At 52.3% G+C, this 12,470-nt stretch overlaps 1 protein-coding gene across 1 annotated transcript in view; it reads left to right on the top strand.

Moving 5' to 3' along the window:
* The first annotated feature begins 159 nt into the window (after nt 1-159).
* The window catches only part of NTN1 (netrin 1), a 170,019-nt gene continuing 157,708 nt past the window's right edge, over nt 160-12,470 (top strand). The window contains exon 1 of the mRNA XM_040453214.1: nt 160-1,241. Within this exon, the coding sequence (XP_040309148.1) occupies nt 224-1,241 (1,018 nt within the window). The 5' untranslated portion in view covers nt 160-223. The remainder of the gene's footprint in view (nt 1,242-12,470) is intronic.

Raw genomic sequence — 12,470 nt, 5'->3', positions numbered from 1 at the left:
GGGGGGGGGAAGCCTCCCGCCCGCCTCCTCCGGGGCCCGCGGGCGGCGAGGCGGGCGGGCGGCCGGCGGGGATGGTGCCGGGGAAGCCGGGCTCGCCGCCCGCCGCGGGGTGGAGGGCGCGGGGCGGGCTGGCTGAGCGCAGCTCCCCTCTCTCCGCAGGCGCCTTCTGCGGCGGGCGGACCGACTCCTCGGCGCGGCGGGGCCGGGGCAGGCTGGACGCGGCATGATGCGCGCAGTGTGGGAGGCGCTGGCGGCGCTGGCGGCGGTGGCGTGCCTGGTGGGCGCGGTGCGCGGCGGGCCCGGGCTCAGCATGTTCTCCGGCCAGGCGGCGCAGCCCGACCCCTGCTCGGACGAGAACGGCCACCCGCGCCGCTGCATCCCCGACTTCGTCAACGCGGCCTTCGGCAAGGACGTGCGCGTGTCCAGCACCTGCGGCCGGCCCCCGGCGCGCTACTGCGTGGTGAGCGAGCGCGGCGAGGAGCGGCTGCGCTCCTGCCACCTTTGCAACGCGTCCGACCCCAAGAAGGCGCACCCGCCCGCCTTCCTGACCGACCTCAACAACCCGCACAACCTGACGTGCTGGCAGTCCGAGAACTACCTGCAGTTCCCGCACAACGTCACGCTCACGCTGTCGCTCGGCAAGAAGTTCGAGGTGACCTACGTGAGCCTGCAGTTCTGCTCGCCGCGGCCCGAGTCCATGGCCATCTACAAGTCCATGGACTACGGGCGCACGTGGGTGCCCTTCCAGTTCTACTCCACGCAGTGCCGCAAGATGTACAACCGGCCGCACCGCGCGCCCATCACCAAGCAGAACGAGCAGGAGGCCGTGTGCACCGACTCGCACACCGACATGCGCCCGCTCTCCGGCGGCCTCATCGCCTTCAGCACGCTGGACGGGCGGCCCTCGGCGCACGACTTCGACAACTCGCCGGTGCTCCAGGACTGGGTCACGGCCACCGACATCCGCGTGGCCTTCAGCCGCCTGCACACGTTCGGCGACGAGAACGAGGACGACTCGGAGCTGGCGCGCGACTCGTACTTCTACGCCGTGTCCGACCTGCAGGTGGGCGGCCGCTGCAAGTGCAACGGCCACGCGGCCCGCTGCGTGCGCGACCGCGACGACAGCCTGGTGTGCGACTGCAGGCACAACACGGCCGGCCCGGAATGCGACCGCTGCAAGCCGTTCCACTACGACCGGCCCTGGCAGCGCGCCACGGCCCGCGAGGCCAACGAGTGCGTGGGTGAGTGGGGCGCCGCGGGGACGCGGGCGGGCGGGCGGGCTCCCGAGGACCGCCTGCCCCGTGGACGCCGCGCGGGCCGTGGGAGGCGCGTGCCGGGAAGTCCTGGGCCCGGGAGGGCTGAGAGCGGGCTCACGGGCGCGCGTGGCGCTGGCCGGGGACTCTCGGATTTGCGCCCGGCGGGCTCTGGAAGCCAGGAAGGCTGAGAAATGCTTCGGGGGAGAGGGTTTTGCAGGAAGCTTGCCGATCGGTCCCCCTAACTCCGGGCTCAAATGCAAAGCATCCACTGTCTTTAACCTCAGTGTGGCGGGACCCTGGGATCCGCCTCCGCTGTACGCCCCCCCCTCCCCCTTTCCCAGGGCTGCAGCTGGGCACCCTGTTGGGAACCCCGGCCCTGTTCCCCGGGGGGGGGGGGGGGGGGTTCCGACTCCGCAATCACAGATCCCTTGGGAGATGGCAAAGGGATTTGCAGTTTGGGGCGAGTTATATCACTCCTGCGTCCTCCATTTGCCTTTCATAGTTTGGGGCAAAAAATATTTTTTTTTGCCCCTTTTGAACAGCGTATTTGTGTTAGCTGGGATTTAAAGATGAGATTTAAATTAATTACTATCCACAGGTTACAAAGGAGAGTTCAGTAATGATTTTAAAATAAATCAATCCTGGTCCAGAAAAGTGTACCAAAATGTGTGTGTGTGTGTGTGTGTGTGTGTGTGTGTTGTTAGCGTCACAATTAGGTGAAATGAAACAGATTTGAATTAACCAAGGATCCAGCTTCTCTCTTTGTAATGGGGTTTTAAGTCCTGAAAGAAATCTGACAAGGCTTGCACTGGTGAACACTGTTGGGTCAGAAATGAGGCTAAAAAGAGAGAGAGAGAGAGAGAGAGAGAGATCCGTTCTATTTCTGAATTGTACAGCTTTGCTGCAGTAGAAAGTCAGTTTCTCCCCAGCAAAAAAAAAAAAAAAAAAAGAAAGAAAGAAAAAAAGGGAGGGGGGAGGAGGAGAGGAATGCCAGAGGACTGTAGTATGAGATGTAAATTTCCAATTTCCACATTCTATTTTAATGAAAATTATTTCGCCCCTCAACATGCCATGGGGTGTGCATCTTTTGTGAACCTATAGTTATGCGCCCTCCCCCACCCGCACCCCCCAGCTGCCACTGTGTGATTCTTCTCCCACTGTGGCACATTGCTAAGTTTGCTCGTCCCCACAAACACACGTTTCGGAGTCTGGTTCTGATTAATTGTCATGTTGTTGTCGCATAGTTTGTGCCTCATGACTTGTGGATGCAGATTTTTGAGCAAGCCGGCGCAAAACAGGTCTCGGAGAGCCGGGTGGGCACCGAGGCCCAGTCAGGCGCCCTGGTCTGCGAAGGGTCTCGCCTCCTGTTGCACAAGCACGGCCTCCTCCATTTTTGCACTGCGTCCCGCTTTTGCAGACCCGATTGTTCATGCCCCTCATTTAAGGGACTTGGGACTGGTTGCCAGATTGAAGAGAGTGCTCAGGCAGGATTCCACAGCCAGCTAGTAGTTACACCCTGACTTAGTGGTCTTTGAGAATAAAATTCCTTTGATCTGCTCAGTTCCTTCAGAAATGTTGGTTTTTCCCATCCCTTCTCTTTCCCCCTCCCTCTTTTCTTTTCTTCCTTTTGTGCGTAAAAACCCTTTATTGACATTTAAAGGGCCTCCCACGGTTTTGCTATCAGTTTGAGTTCCTACGTGCAAAGGAAAGACACCTTCCAGTTGTCAGTGGGCAGGGTGGAAATTGGACAAAAGCAGCTCGCTACACTGAGGCCAGTAAACGGGGTCTTGTGGTAACATTGTACTGGCCTGAAGATTCCTCTTAGCCGGTGGTGTTCACAGTCATCACCTACCCCCAGCTCTCTGCCAGTCCCTTGGATGTGGAGACACAAACCGCATTTGTTGTTAACAATGGTCATGCTTTTGGAATAGTCTCTGTAGTTTAGGATTTTGTCTTTTGACCAGAGGCTTGACTATGTGCACAAATTGGATTGACTGCTTTTTTTTTTTTTTTCTTTAAGCCAAATTGAGCAATCAACATATGAACTAATGTAATTAGTAAGTGTTTTTGTTCAAAAAGTTTAATTAGGCCTGGTAAGGACATCATCTGCATGACAAACAATCAGCTGACAATATTTTCTGGTTTTTAACTGAGGTTATTTTAATTCTCAGTAGTTAAAGTATCTTTAAATCTCGCCGATTATTCAGTCACCTCATAAAAGCAAAGCCAATTCAACGAAGTTCAAGTTATTTATAGTTTCCTTTTTGAATAGATGTTCTGATATCTTGTAGTTATAGCCCCGGGAGTGTCAGGTTGAAGTTCCCATAAAGTCTTAATTGAAATCTTGGTGATTTTTCCATCATTCCACAGAAGAGAAAGCCAGGAAAGACAATTTAGAAGTGATTTACAATTAGAGGTCGAGCTTTTTATGAAAAGGCCCTATAGTGGAGATATGTGAATGAATTAGTATTTGACAGGTGTTCTGAGACACTACAGGGCACTGTGCTAGGGGAAAAAAAAAAGCATTAATAAATCCTTCAAACACTAACTTTTGTACTATCAGCGGCTCAGATTTTTTTCCCCAACCTAATCCCACCTTGTGAATTTCACACTGTTGACATATCAAGTCAAGCTACCCCGATTATTTACAACGAAGCCAAAGTAAAGAAGGTTGTTTTTTAATTTCAAAAATCGGTATTGATAAAAAAAAAAAATGAAGCATCACTGTGTTATTCTGTCTTGGCCTTTATGAAATAATGAGGCAGTGATTTATAATAGACTAAAATGGCATCCTTCCTTAGGTTAACCCCCCTGCTGCCCGGCCCCCCCCCCAAAACCCTAAAACTTAAAAAAAAGACCCATGGATGTTATTATTTGACTACATGGTTCTAGATGGGGCCGCAGTAATTTCTGGTTGCTAAGAAATGCGTATGTCCTGGGGCGCCTGGGTGGCTCAGTCGGTGGAGCGTCCGACTTCGGCTCAGGTCATGATCTCGCGGTCCGTGAGTTCGAGCCCCGCATCGGGCTCTGTGCTGACTGCTCAGAGCCTGCAGCCTGTTTCAGATTCTGTGTCTCCCTCTCTCTCTGACCTGCCCCCGTTCATGCTCTGTCTCTCTCTGTCTCAAAAATAAATAAACGTTAAAAAAAAAAAAAAAAAAAGAAAAAGAAATGCGTATGTCCTATAGGTCTCCTTTGGTCAGCTTTCTTTCTGGTGTTTCAAGGTTGAGTTCTCTCCGGAATAAATGTGAACTTTGTAAAGCCCCATTTTATTTTAAATCCAATTTTGGATTTCTTCTGGAGGAAAGAAACCCCTCAAAACAATATGAAAGACAAGACCATGTATAACGTTACAGCCTCGACAGCCCTCAGTGGAATAACTAAATACTTTCTTCCGCCCATATGTATCGGCAGCATTCACATGGTCTTATACACATGTGCATTTACATTCACTGCGTAAAGAAGCATCCATGCATGCTGGGGGTGTGCGTACGTTCAAGGGAAAATGCATGAACAGTTTTAAACCACCTGGGTTGCTAGGCCCTTTTTCCTCCTTTTTTTTTTTTTTTTTTTTTCAAAAGAGCATCTGAAGACCATATTGTGTTTCATAAATTATTGACATCAGTTTTAATCAGTGTCCCCTTGACATCGGAGCTGTGTTAGTATTTAGTGCCTGACGAAGCATGCTGTTTAATCTTACTGTGGGAATGTCACTGTGAACCCCTGCCTGGTTTGTGACAGGGTAAGCTTATGAAAACTTGTTTTGCGACTCACTCTATGGCTTTGCGTTGCCCAGCTGAAACCCAAAACCCACACAAAAGAGGTCTCTGCAAGATGAGCACCGTGCTGGGCTAGCCTCCTATGGTCATGGGTACCTGCAACATAATGCTGGTAATTGTTTAAACATGGCTTTGGCTGGCGGCGGGGCGGGGGGGGGGGTCCCTCATGCTGTAAATGGCTCTCGCACTTTGGCCCACCATCATCCCCAGCAGGAGAGGGGTGTTATATTGGAGGTGTTGCTGTGAGAAATCCAATGCCCCACTAAAGACTCTTGCAAAATCAGAAGGCTAAAATTATGTGCCGCTTAGGCTAGAGCCTGGCACAGAGCTGTAGATCAGTGAATGTTTTTACAGTCTTTGTAATTATTATAATTACCGTCATTATGGTGGTTAACGCTTGAGAGCTTATTTTTTGCCAAGCACTCGTATTAGTCATTTAATCATTGAGGCTGTGCTAATAATAAGCAGGATGATGGCACTTATTTCACAGATGAGAAAACCATGACCTAGAGACACTAAAATGGTTTACCCAAAGCCATGTGGTTAGTAGATGGCGGAGCTAGAAACTTTTTGACCTGACGTTTATCGCATCAGACCCTTTGTGCTGACTCCACATAGGATGGATGGATGGACGGATGGATGGATGGATGCATGGATAGTTAGTTGGGTCGGTGGTTGGGTGGGGGGCCGTTATGTATCCACATACAGGAGAGAAGATGGAACGACCTGTTACTTCTGGAAGTGGAGATGGTTCCGTGGCTATGTTGATTATGTCGTACTGTATTAATTGTGCTCATACATATTTAAATGTGAAGTTGCATGTAAGAAATTGTCCTTCATTTTAGCCATCAGGACGAATGGGAGCTGGCTGTTAGGAATATAAGGGAAGAGACTTTAGGTGCTTTCTGGTGGGTCTTGACATCCATAAGCGTTGGTGATGGCCAAGCGTTTTCTTGATCTCCAGGGCCCGCGAGCTCTCTCGGAGGTGGTGGAACAGAGCTCGTGATCAGAAAATCCTCTTTAATAAGGCCTCTTCCTTTTCCCTAGTGCTCATTATCTCCCTTGCTTCTCTGGAACATATGGAAAAAAACCAAGGAAGGGGCCAAGGAGTGTTGTTGGAGAGGGGAGTTTACTGGCGCATCGGGTGCAGCTCACGTATGTTGGTAACGCAGGGCCGACATTTATCTCGGTGGGCCCCACGGCAGCTGGAGGGAGGGTCTCCGCTGGGCTTCTCCTGAGCACCTGGTGGGCAAGGAGGCTGCTCCCTCCTCTACTGAGAGACGGGAGACAGACTTGTGTCTGGGTAAACCTTCGAGGGTGGGTCTGTGCATTTCCAGGCTTTGCCAAGAGGCCTTTTTGGCCCTGCCCAGACTCCTCTCTGACCTCCTCCTCCCGTAGAAAAATGAGATCCTCGGAAAAGTATTTGAGACTTTATGTCCAGAGTAAATATTGGAAAGGCAGTGGGTTGAAATTCAGATGTTCCCTGGAAGGAATCCCCTCATTTTGTGCTCACAGCTGGTATCGATATTTCCTTCTTGAAATGAGTTGTGCTTTTCATTAAGTAAATTTTTTGTCTTGGGATTAAACCAACATTGTATTCTTAATAGACTTTTATGTTTACACTTCAAATGTCCACTGGGTTGTTCTTCGTGTTATCTCGATGGCTTCTATAGTGTCTGCTATGCACATTGGCCTCACCAAAATAAATGGCTCTCTAGGGAACTGGATTATAAAACAGCCTTATCTGTCGATGCACCAGTAAGGAGATTTTGTGAGTCAGTAGGTTTTTTGTTTTTTTTTTTCTTCTTCCTTTCAGAAGTGATAATCATACCTTGGGTTTCTGCAATGCCTTTCATTAGAGGGAGACTGCAGGTCTCAGAGTGCTTTTGAAACGCTCAGGATTTAAGCCTAATACTTACAGAGTGGCCCACAGTATTTTGCCTGTCGTCTGGAAAGACACAGTGCCCTTGTGGTCTCCGCAGCCTTGGAAGATGGGGCATCGATCGGTTTGGGCGGCCGAGGGGACTGGCAGAGGTTCCGGTGGCGGTCCAAGGGGACCGTCAGGTGGCACCCTGGAGGACAGACCACAGATCCCTACTGAGTGCCAGGCATCGAACCGGATGCTTCCCGTGTGCCTTGTTTTGATGAATCGGATTACCGCACGGAATGGGAGCTTTTCAAAGACGGACGTCCCCGCCACCAAAGGGCAGTGTTTCACAGACACAACGAAGTGTGGAGCGGTCTGCGGGGCACATGGTGGCTTATTCAGTGAGGCCGTTGCATGCGCGGAGAGCAAGGGGGAGTATCGATCATGCTCATTTCAAAGGCTGGTCACATGGGGGCGCCTGGGTGGCTCAGTCATGATCTCGTGGTTCGAGAGTTCGAGCCCCGCGTCGGGCTCTGTGCTGACAGCTTAGAGCCTGGGGTCTGCTTCGGATTCTGTGTGTGTTTCTCTCTCTGCCCCTTACCCACTCATGCTCTGTCTCCCTCTCTCTCTCTCTCTCTCCCTCCCTCTCTCTCTCTCTCTCTCTCAAAAATAAATTAAAAAAAACCCTTAATAATAACACTAATAATAAGGCTGATCACCTAAGAACCGCATCCTGTTGTAACCAGCTCCGAGGGGCGGTTTTTCTGAACGACACCTGAAATGTCTGAGCTGCCCTGAGACAGTCCTCCAGACACAGTCTATCTCTTCGCCTCCACGCTGTCTGTCGTCCTGAGGCTTGACCTGTGTCGCACAACACAGTGAGTTCAGTATCGCATCGTTGTCTTCTCATTGCAAAAACTCATTCCTATTGGAAACTCAGAATTGGCTTTTAATTGGCCTTTGAAATGTTGTATAACGTGTGTGAATCCCCCCTCCCCGCCTCCCCCCAGTTCTTTTGTGCGGGTTCTGCGCTCTGACGGAGACAAGAAGGGGCTGTGGTCACGGGATGGATGAAATGTGGGATGCCTCTCATCTGGGACTTTCTCTTCCGACGCTTCAGTGACTGCCCCAGAAGCAGGCTCTGCCTCTGCCCGTGTTCGAGGCATTCCCTGGAGGCCCCCAGGTCTTCTGCCGTTGGGACTGGTGTATTAGCTGTCGTTAGGGTGAAATGAATTCGTGTTGCAGTGCGTTTACGCGTGTAGAGGAGATCTAGAAGACCCATATATCTGTAGGTGTGGCGGACGTCCAGGCTGATCGGGGCGGGGGGGGGGGGGGGCTTTTCAGAGGGGGAAGTAAATTTCTTGCGTGGAAACCCTGAAAGGCAGAAAGCGACACCCTAGTGCGCTACAGCCACTGACAACCAAGGAATCTTCCCACCTCAGCCCGGAAGAAGGTGCTGGAAAGTCTGCCTCTTGTGGAGGATTTAGGACTGGCCTGGGTAATGCACGGGAGGTATCAGCCCCCTGTGCAGGTAGTCCGAGTTTCAGTGCGGAGCCCATTCGTGCCCTCTTCCGGCTGGTGCTATTGATACATTTTTAGATTTTTTCCTCCCTGGGTCCTTTTCTGCCTACAGATGAGAGAGAGTATTGGTTGTCACGAGCAGTTGTCTGTTCCACGTTCCAAAAGTTCCACGCCTGAGTTCAACAATCTGTAGGGCCGTAGGGACCTTTAAATGGGTTGGGTTTGAATAAACGAGTCTTACTTAGGTAACCGGGAAGTGAGAATAGATCTCTCGTAGTTTCCCAGAGCACCTGTGTGTTGCCCTGCGTGCGATACTTGGCGGAGCATCTCAAGTAGGTGGACCCCCTCGGCCCGTCTGATTATCACTGGCCAGGGCTTCTGATTTGATCTGTTTCCTGCTTGGAGCGGCCAGGGTGAGGACTTAGCAAAAGCCCTCCTCCCGTTCTGACACCAGGGCAGACATTGCTAATCAATCACAGCACTCTTTTCCTTTAAGGCCAGAAATGGTCATTGGGTATTGGAGTCCTTTACGTTATAACACGCGAGGCAGCCGGTCTTACTTAGGATTAGCCTAGGAGATGAAAACTGTATGACATCTTTGGCCCCAGAAGACCTTCCCCAGCTCCCCGGGCCGGCAGACAAGGAAGTCCCTTGGGAGTGGACGTTTCTAGAGCCGTCAGGGGTCAGGGGGCTCTGTTGGGTCCGGGACGTAAAGACACATGAAGTGGGTGCCCTCCCTGCAGGTGGGATGTACTCTCATGGGGGGGGGGGGGAGGCTGTGCATGAGAAGGGTGAATTCTTGTACACCTGTACTTTAAACCGTGAACACGGTTCAAAGGGAGGAATTTGGCCCAACGCCGCGGATCGGGGGAGGCTCTGAGGCTCTGCAGAGGAAGCAGGGTCTGGATTTGGCTCCTGTCACATGGCAGGACTGGGTCACAGTCCACCGTGACCCATTTTCCGCGTGCATTTTTGCTCTGTTGCTGTGTTTTCTGTTCTCGCCAAGAGCGTGGGAGACCAGGTTCTCTGAAAAGAGTGTCCTCCCGCAGTGTCTGCCCCTCCCAGGCAGGTTCTCCTGGACTGGACGGGGACAACTCCAGAGCTATCCTGACGGGGCTCAGGACTCCGGTGCGGTGAGGCTTCCTGGGTTGGGGGGGGGCCCTTCCCACCTGAGAAGGGGGGCCCTCGCCACCCCCCCCCAAGACACATCTGTGTGGCATTGAGAGACTCTGCCCGGGGCCGCTTCCCCCGGTGCTCTGCTTACGCTCCGGCCAGCGTAGAAAGTGCCAGACAATAACGGCTCCAACCCCAGCATGAAAAAGGAAACACATTGTGTTTACAGATACAGGATTTGGCATCAGAAACTTGAAAGTACCTTTGAGTTGGACGCCCCAGGGCAGGGCTGTTGGACACCCTGCCCCGAGTCCCGCGGCCAGCTTGCTTCCTCTGCCCAAAGTCAGCCCTCAGAGGTGGACAGGGTGCTCCCAGCCAACTCTTCCTTCCCAGACCCGGCCCTGTCTCCCTTCCTGGCTCAGACCATGCGAGAACTCGGGGAGAGAGAGTGCCCGGCCGAGAAGGGCGCAAAGCACTGCTCGCTCCAGCCCTTCTGAAGCCGTGTTCCCGGGCCGATGGGCCATCACGATAGCGAGAAATGCTAGGGAAGAATGAGACGGGGCATTTCTCTGTGTTTCTCAGCCCTGTTTACTGTTAGAACCAGGGTGGGAGGGCTGGTGGTTTTTCTTAAGTCCAGGATGCCCGCAGAAGAATATGAGCCACAAGTAAGTGACAGGCACGTGCTATTTTCCTGCTCCGTAGGAATGAAGATCGGAGAGCACGGCTTTCTGTCTAAGAATATATGGACTATCAGGGGGCTCCTGGGTGGCTCAGTTGGTCAAGCGTCCGACTCTTGGTTTCAGCTCAGGTCATGATCTCACGGTTCGCAGAGTTCGAGCCCCGCGTCGGGTGCTGTGCTGACAGCTCGGAGCCTGGAGCTGCTTCGGATTCTGTGTCTCCCTCTCTCTCTGCCCCTCCCCCTTAATAAATAAACATGAAAAAAAAATATATGGACTGTCAAGGTGTATGCGTTAGGGGTAATGGTTGAAAGAACCCACGTCCAGCCTCACACTGCTTGGGACTTTTGGGTACGTCGCTGAAGCTCTCTGTGCCTTCCATATCCTTGGCGTCCTGGGGGCCCGTGCAAGACCCCCGTGGTAGATGGGGGGCCGGGGAAAGAGAGGAGCCTCTGCATAGGAAGGAGACCCAGAGACAGAGTGCTCGTCCTAGACTTTGGGCTTTTATCACCACACACACGTCCGTCAGCCTCCCTACTGCTGCGCTCTGTTCTAAACACCGTACGGATATTACCTCATTTGCTCCCCACAGCAGACTATGACGTGGGTTATGTTATTATTACTCTTCGGGAAATTCCTCTCTCGTCTTTGCCACGCGCACATGCGAATGCGTCTCTGTTGGGCGTGTGTCCAGAGGCAGCATCCCTGGACCCTGGGGGAGGTGTCCGCTCAGCCCCAGGACAAGGTGGTTATACACCGGCCCAACATTTTGCAGAAGGCGGCCGTACAGATTCACATTTGTGCATAACGTTACAGGTGAAGAAACAGAGGCACACGGCAGAAACAGAGCTTGCCCAGGGTCACGCATGGAGCAGGCGGTGGGGCTGGAATTAGGATCCAGGCGGCGTGGGCCCCAGAGTCTTGCTTTTCACCGCTGTGTCTGGCTGCCTCTCGTCTTTCACCCGCACATATCCAGATCTAAAACCGGTGATACTGGGGCGGGGGTGGGGGGAGAGCAAAGGTGCTCTTGGCTTCTCTAGACCTCAGTTTCCTCTTCTGTAAAGTGAGGGGTTGGGGCACGAAGACCGTCTTCAGTTCTGACAGTCTGTGTTCCTGCAGAATGCACTTCCTTCCTGGTCTGTATTACCCACCCCCTCTCTATTCCATCGGTGGGGGGGGGGGGTCCCCCCAAAGACTGGTCAGGCTCTGAGAGCCAAGGACCTCACTTGGGCCCGCCCCTCAAGACCACCAGGGATTTCTCCTCCTCTGTTCCACTTGGGGAGGGGAAGACGTGGGATGTGTTCCTTCTTGGCCCTCCTGCGTGTCAGCTGGCTGGGCTCCTCTCTTCAGATCGCGCGTGTGCAGCTGGATGGATGTTGACAGAATCAACTCACCTGTGTAACTAGCTCAGCCATCAAGAAATAAAATATTTCCAGAAGGCCTCCGTATGTCCTTCAAATCACCCACCCCACCGTATGCCGCCATCTTGGCTTCTAGAACCCTTGATTTGGTTTTGACTGCTCTTGAACTCCATATAAATGAAATCATCCCATATGTTCCCTTCAGGTACCTGCCTTTTGCTCAGCGTTATTTCCTTGTAAGTAGTCTGAGACATAACGTAAGCCTGGAGTCCTTTTTTGTTTGATGGGATGAGCTCAGCTTCTTGGGGGGACAGATCATCCTGTTTGCTTCGTCTCCTGACCTTTGCTCATGCAAATGATTTCCTCGTGTGGTTTGTAATGTCTGACTGTGAGCTTATCTTTTTGGGAAATTTTGTGGAAATCCCACCGGTCTTAGTTCTGGAGTATCCCTACTGAGTGATTTTACCAGACATCTTTGAGTTTATCATGGGCCCGGGACTGCATTTTCCATTAAGTGAGGAGTATGCCTTTTCCTCCTGTCCCTTCCAGGCCTGGATCACTGCTAGTCTTCTGATTGGTCTCCCTCTCCTGTCTACTCTGTCCTCCAGGCCCCTGAACTATTCTTACTGGTAGTTTCTGCTGCCCAACACCCAAGTGGATGGCTTCCTCAGTCCCTTGATCTGTTGTCACTTCTCAGTGAAGCCTGCCTTGACTATCCTTCTTAGTAATATTCTAAATCAGGGGAGCTAGATGGCTCAGTCTGTTGGGTGTCCAACTTTGGCTCAGGTCTTCATCTTGCCTTTTGTGGGTTCGAGCCCTGCATTGGGCTCTCTGCTCTCAGCTTAGAGCAGGGAGCCTGCTTCACATTCTGTGTATCCTTCTCTCTCTGCCCCTCCCCT

This window comes from Herpailurus yagouaroundi, unplaced genomic scaffold (assembly GCF_014898765.1).
Source record: "Herpailurus yagouaroundi ecotype Mexico unplaced genomic scaffold, PumYag 208, whole genome shotgun sequence".
Lineage (NCBI taxonomy): Eukaryota > Metazoa > Chordata > Mammalia > Carnivora > Felidae > Herpailurus > Herpailurus yagouaroundi.
The sequence above is the reverse complement of the archived record's forward strand: the minus strand, read 5'-3'. Positions and strand labels throughout refer to the sequence as shown.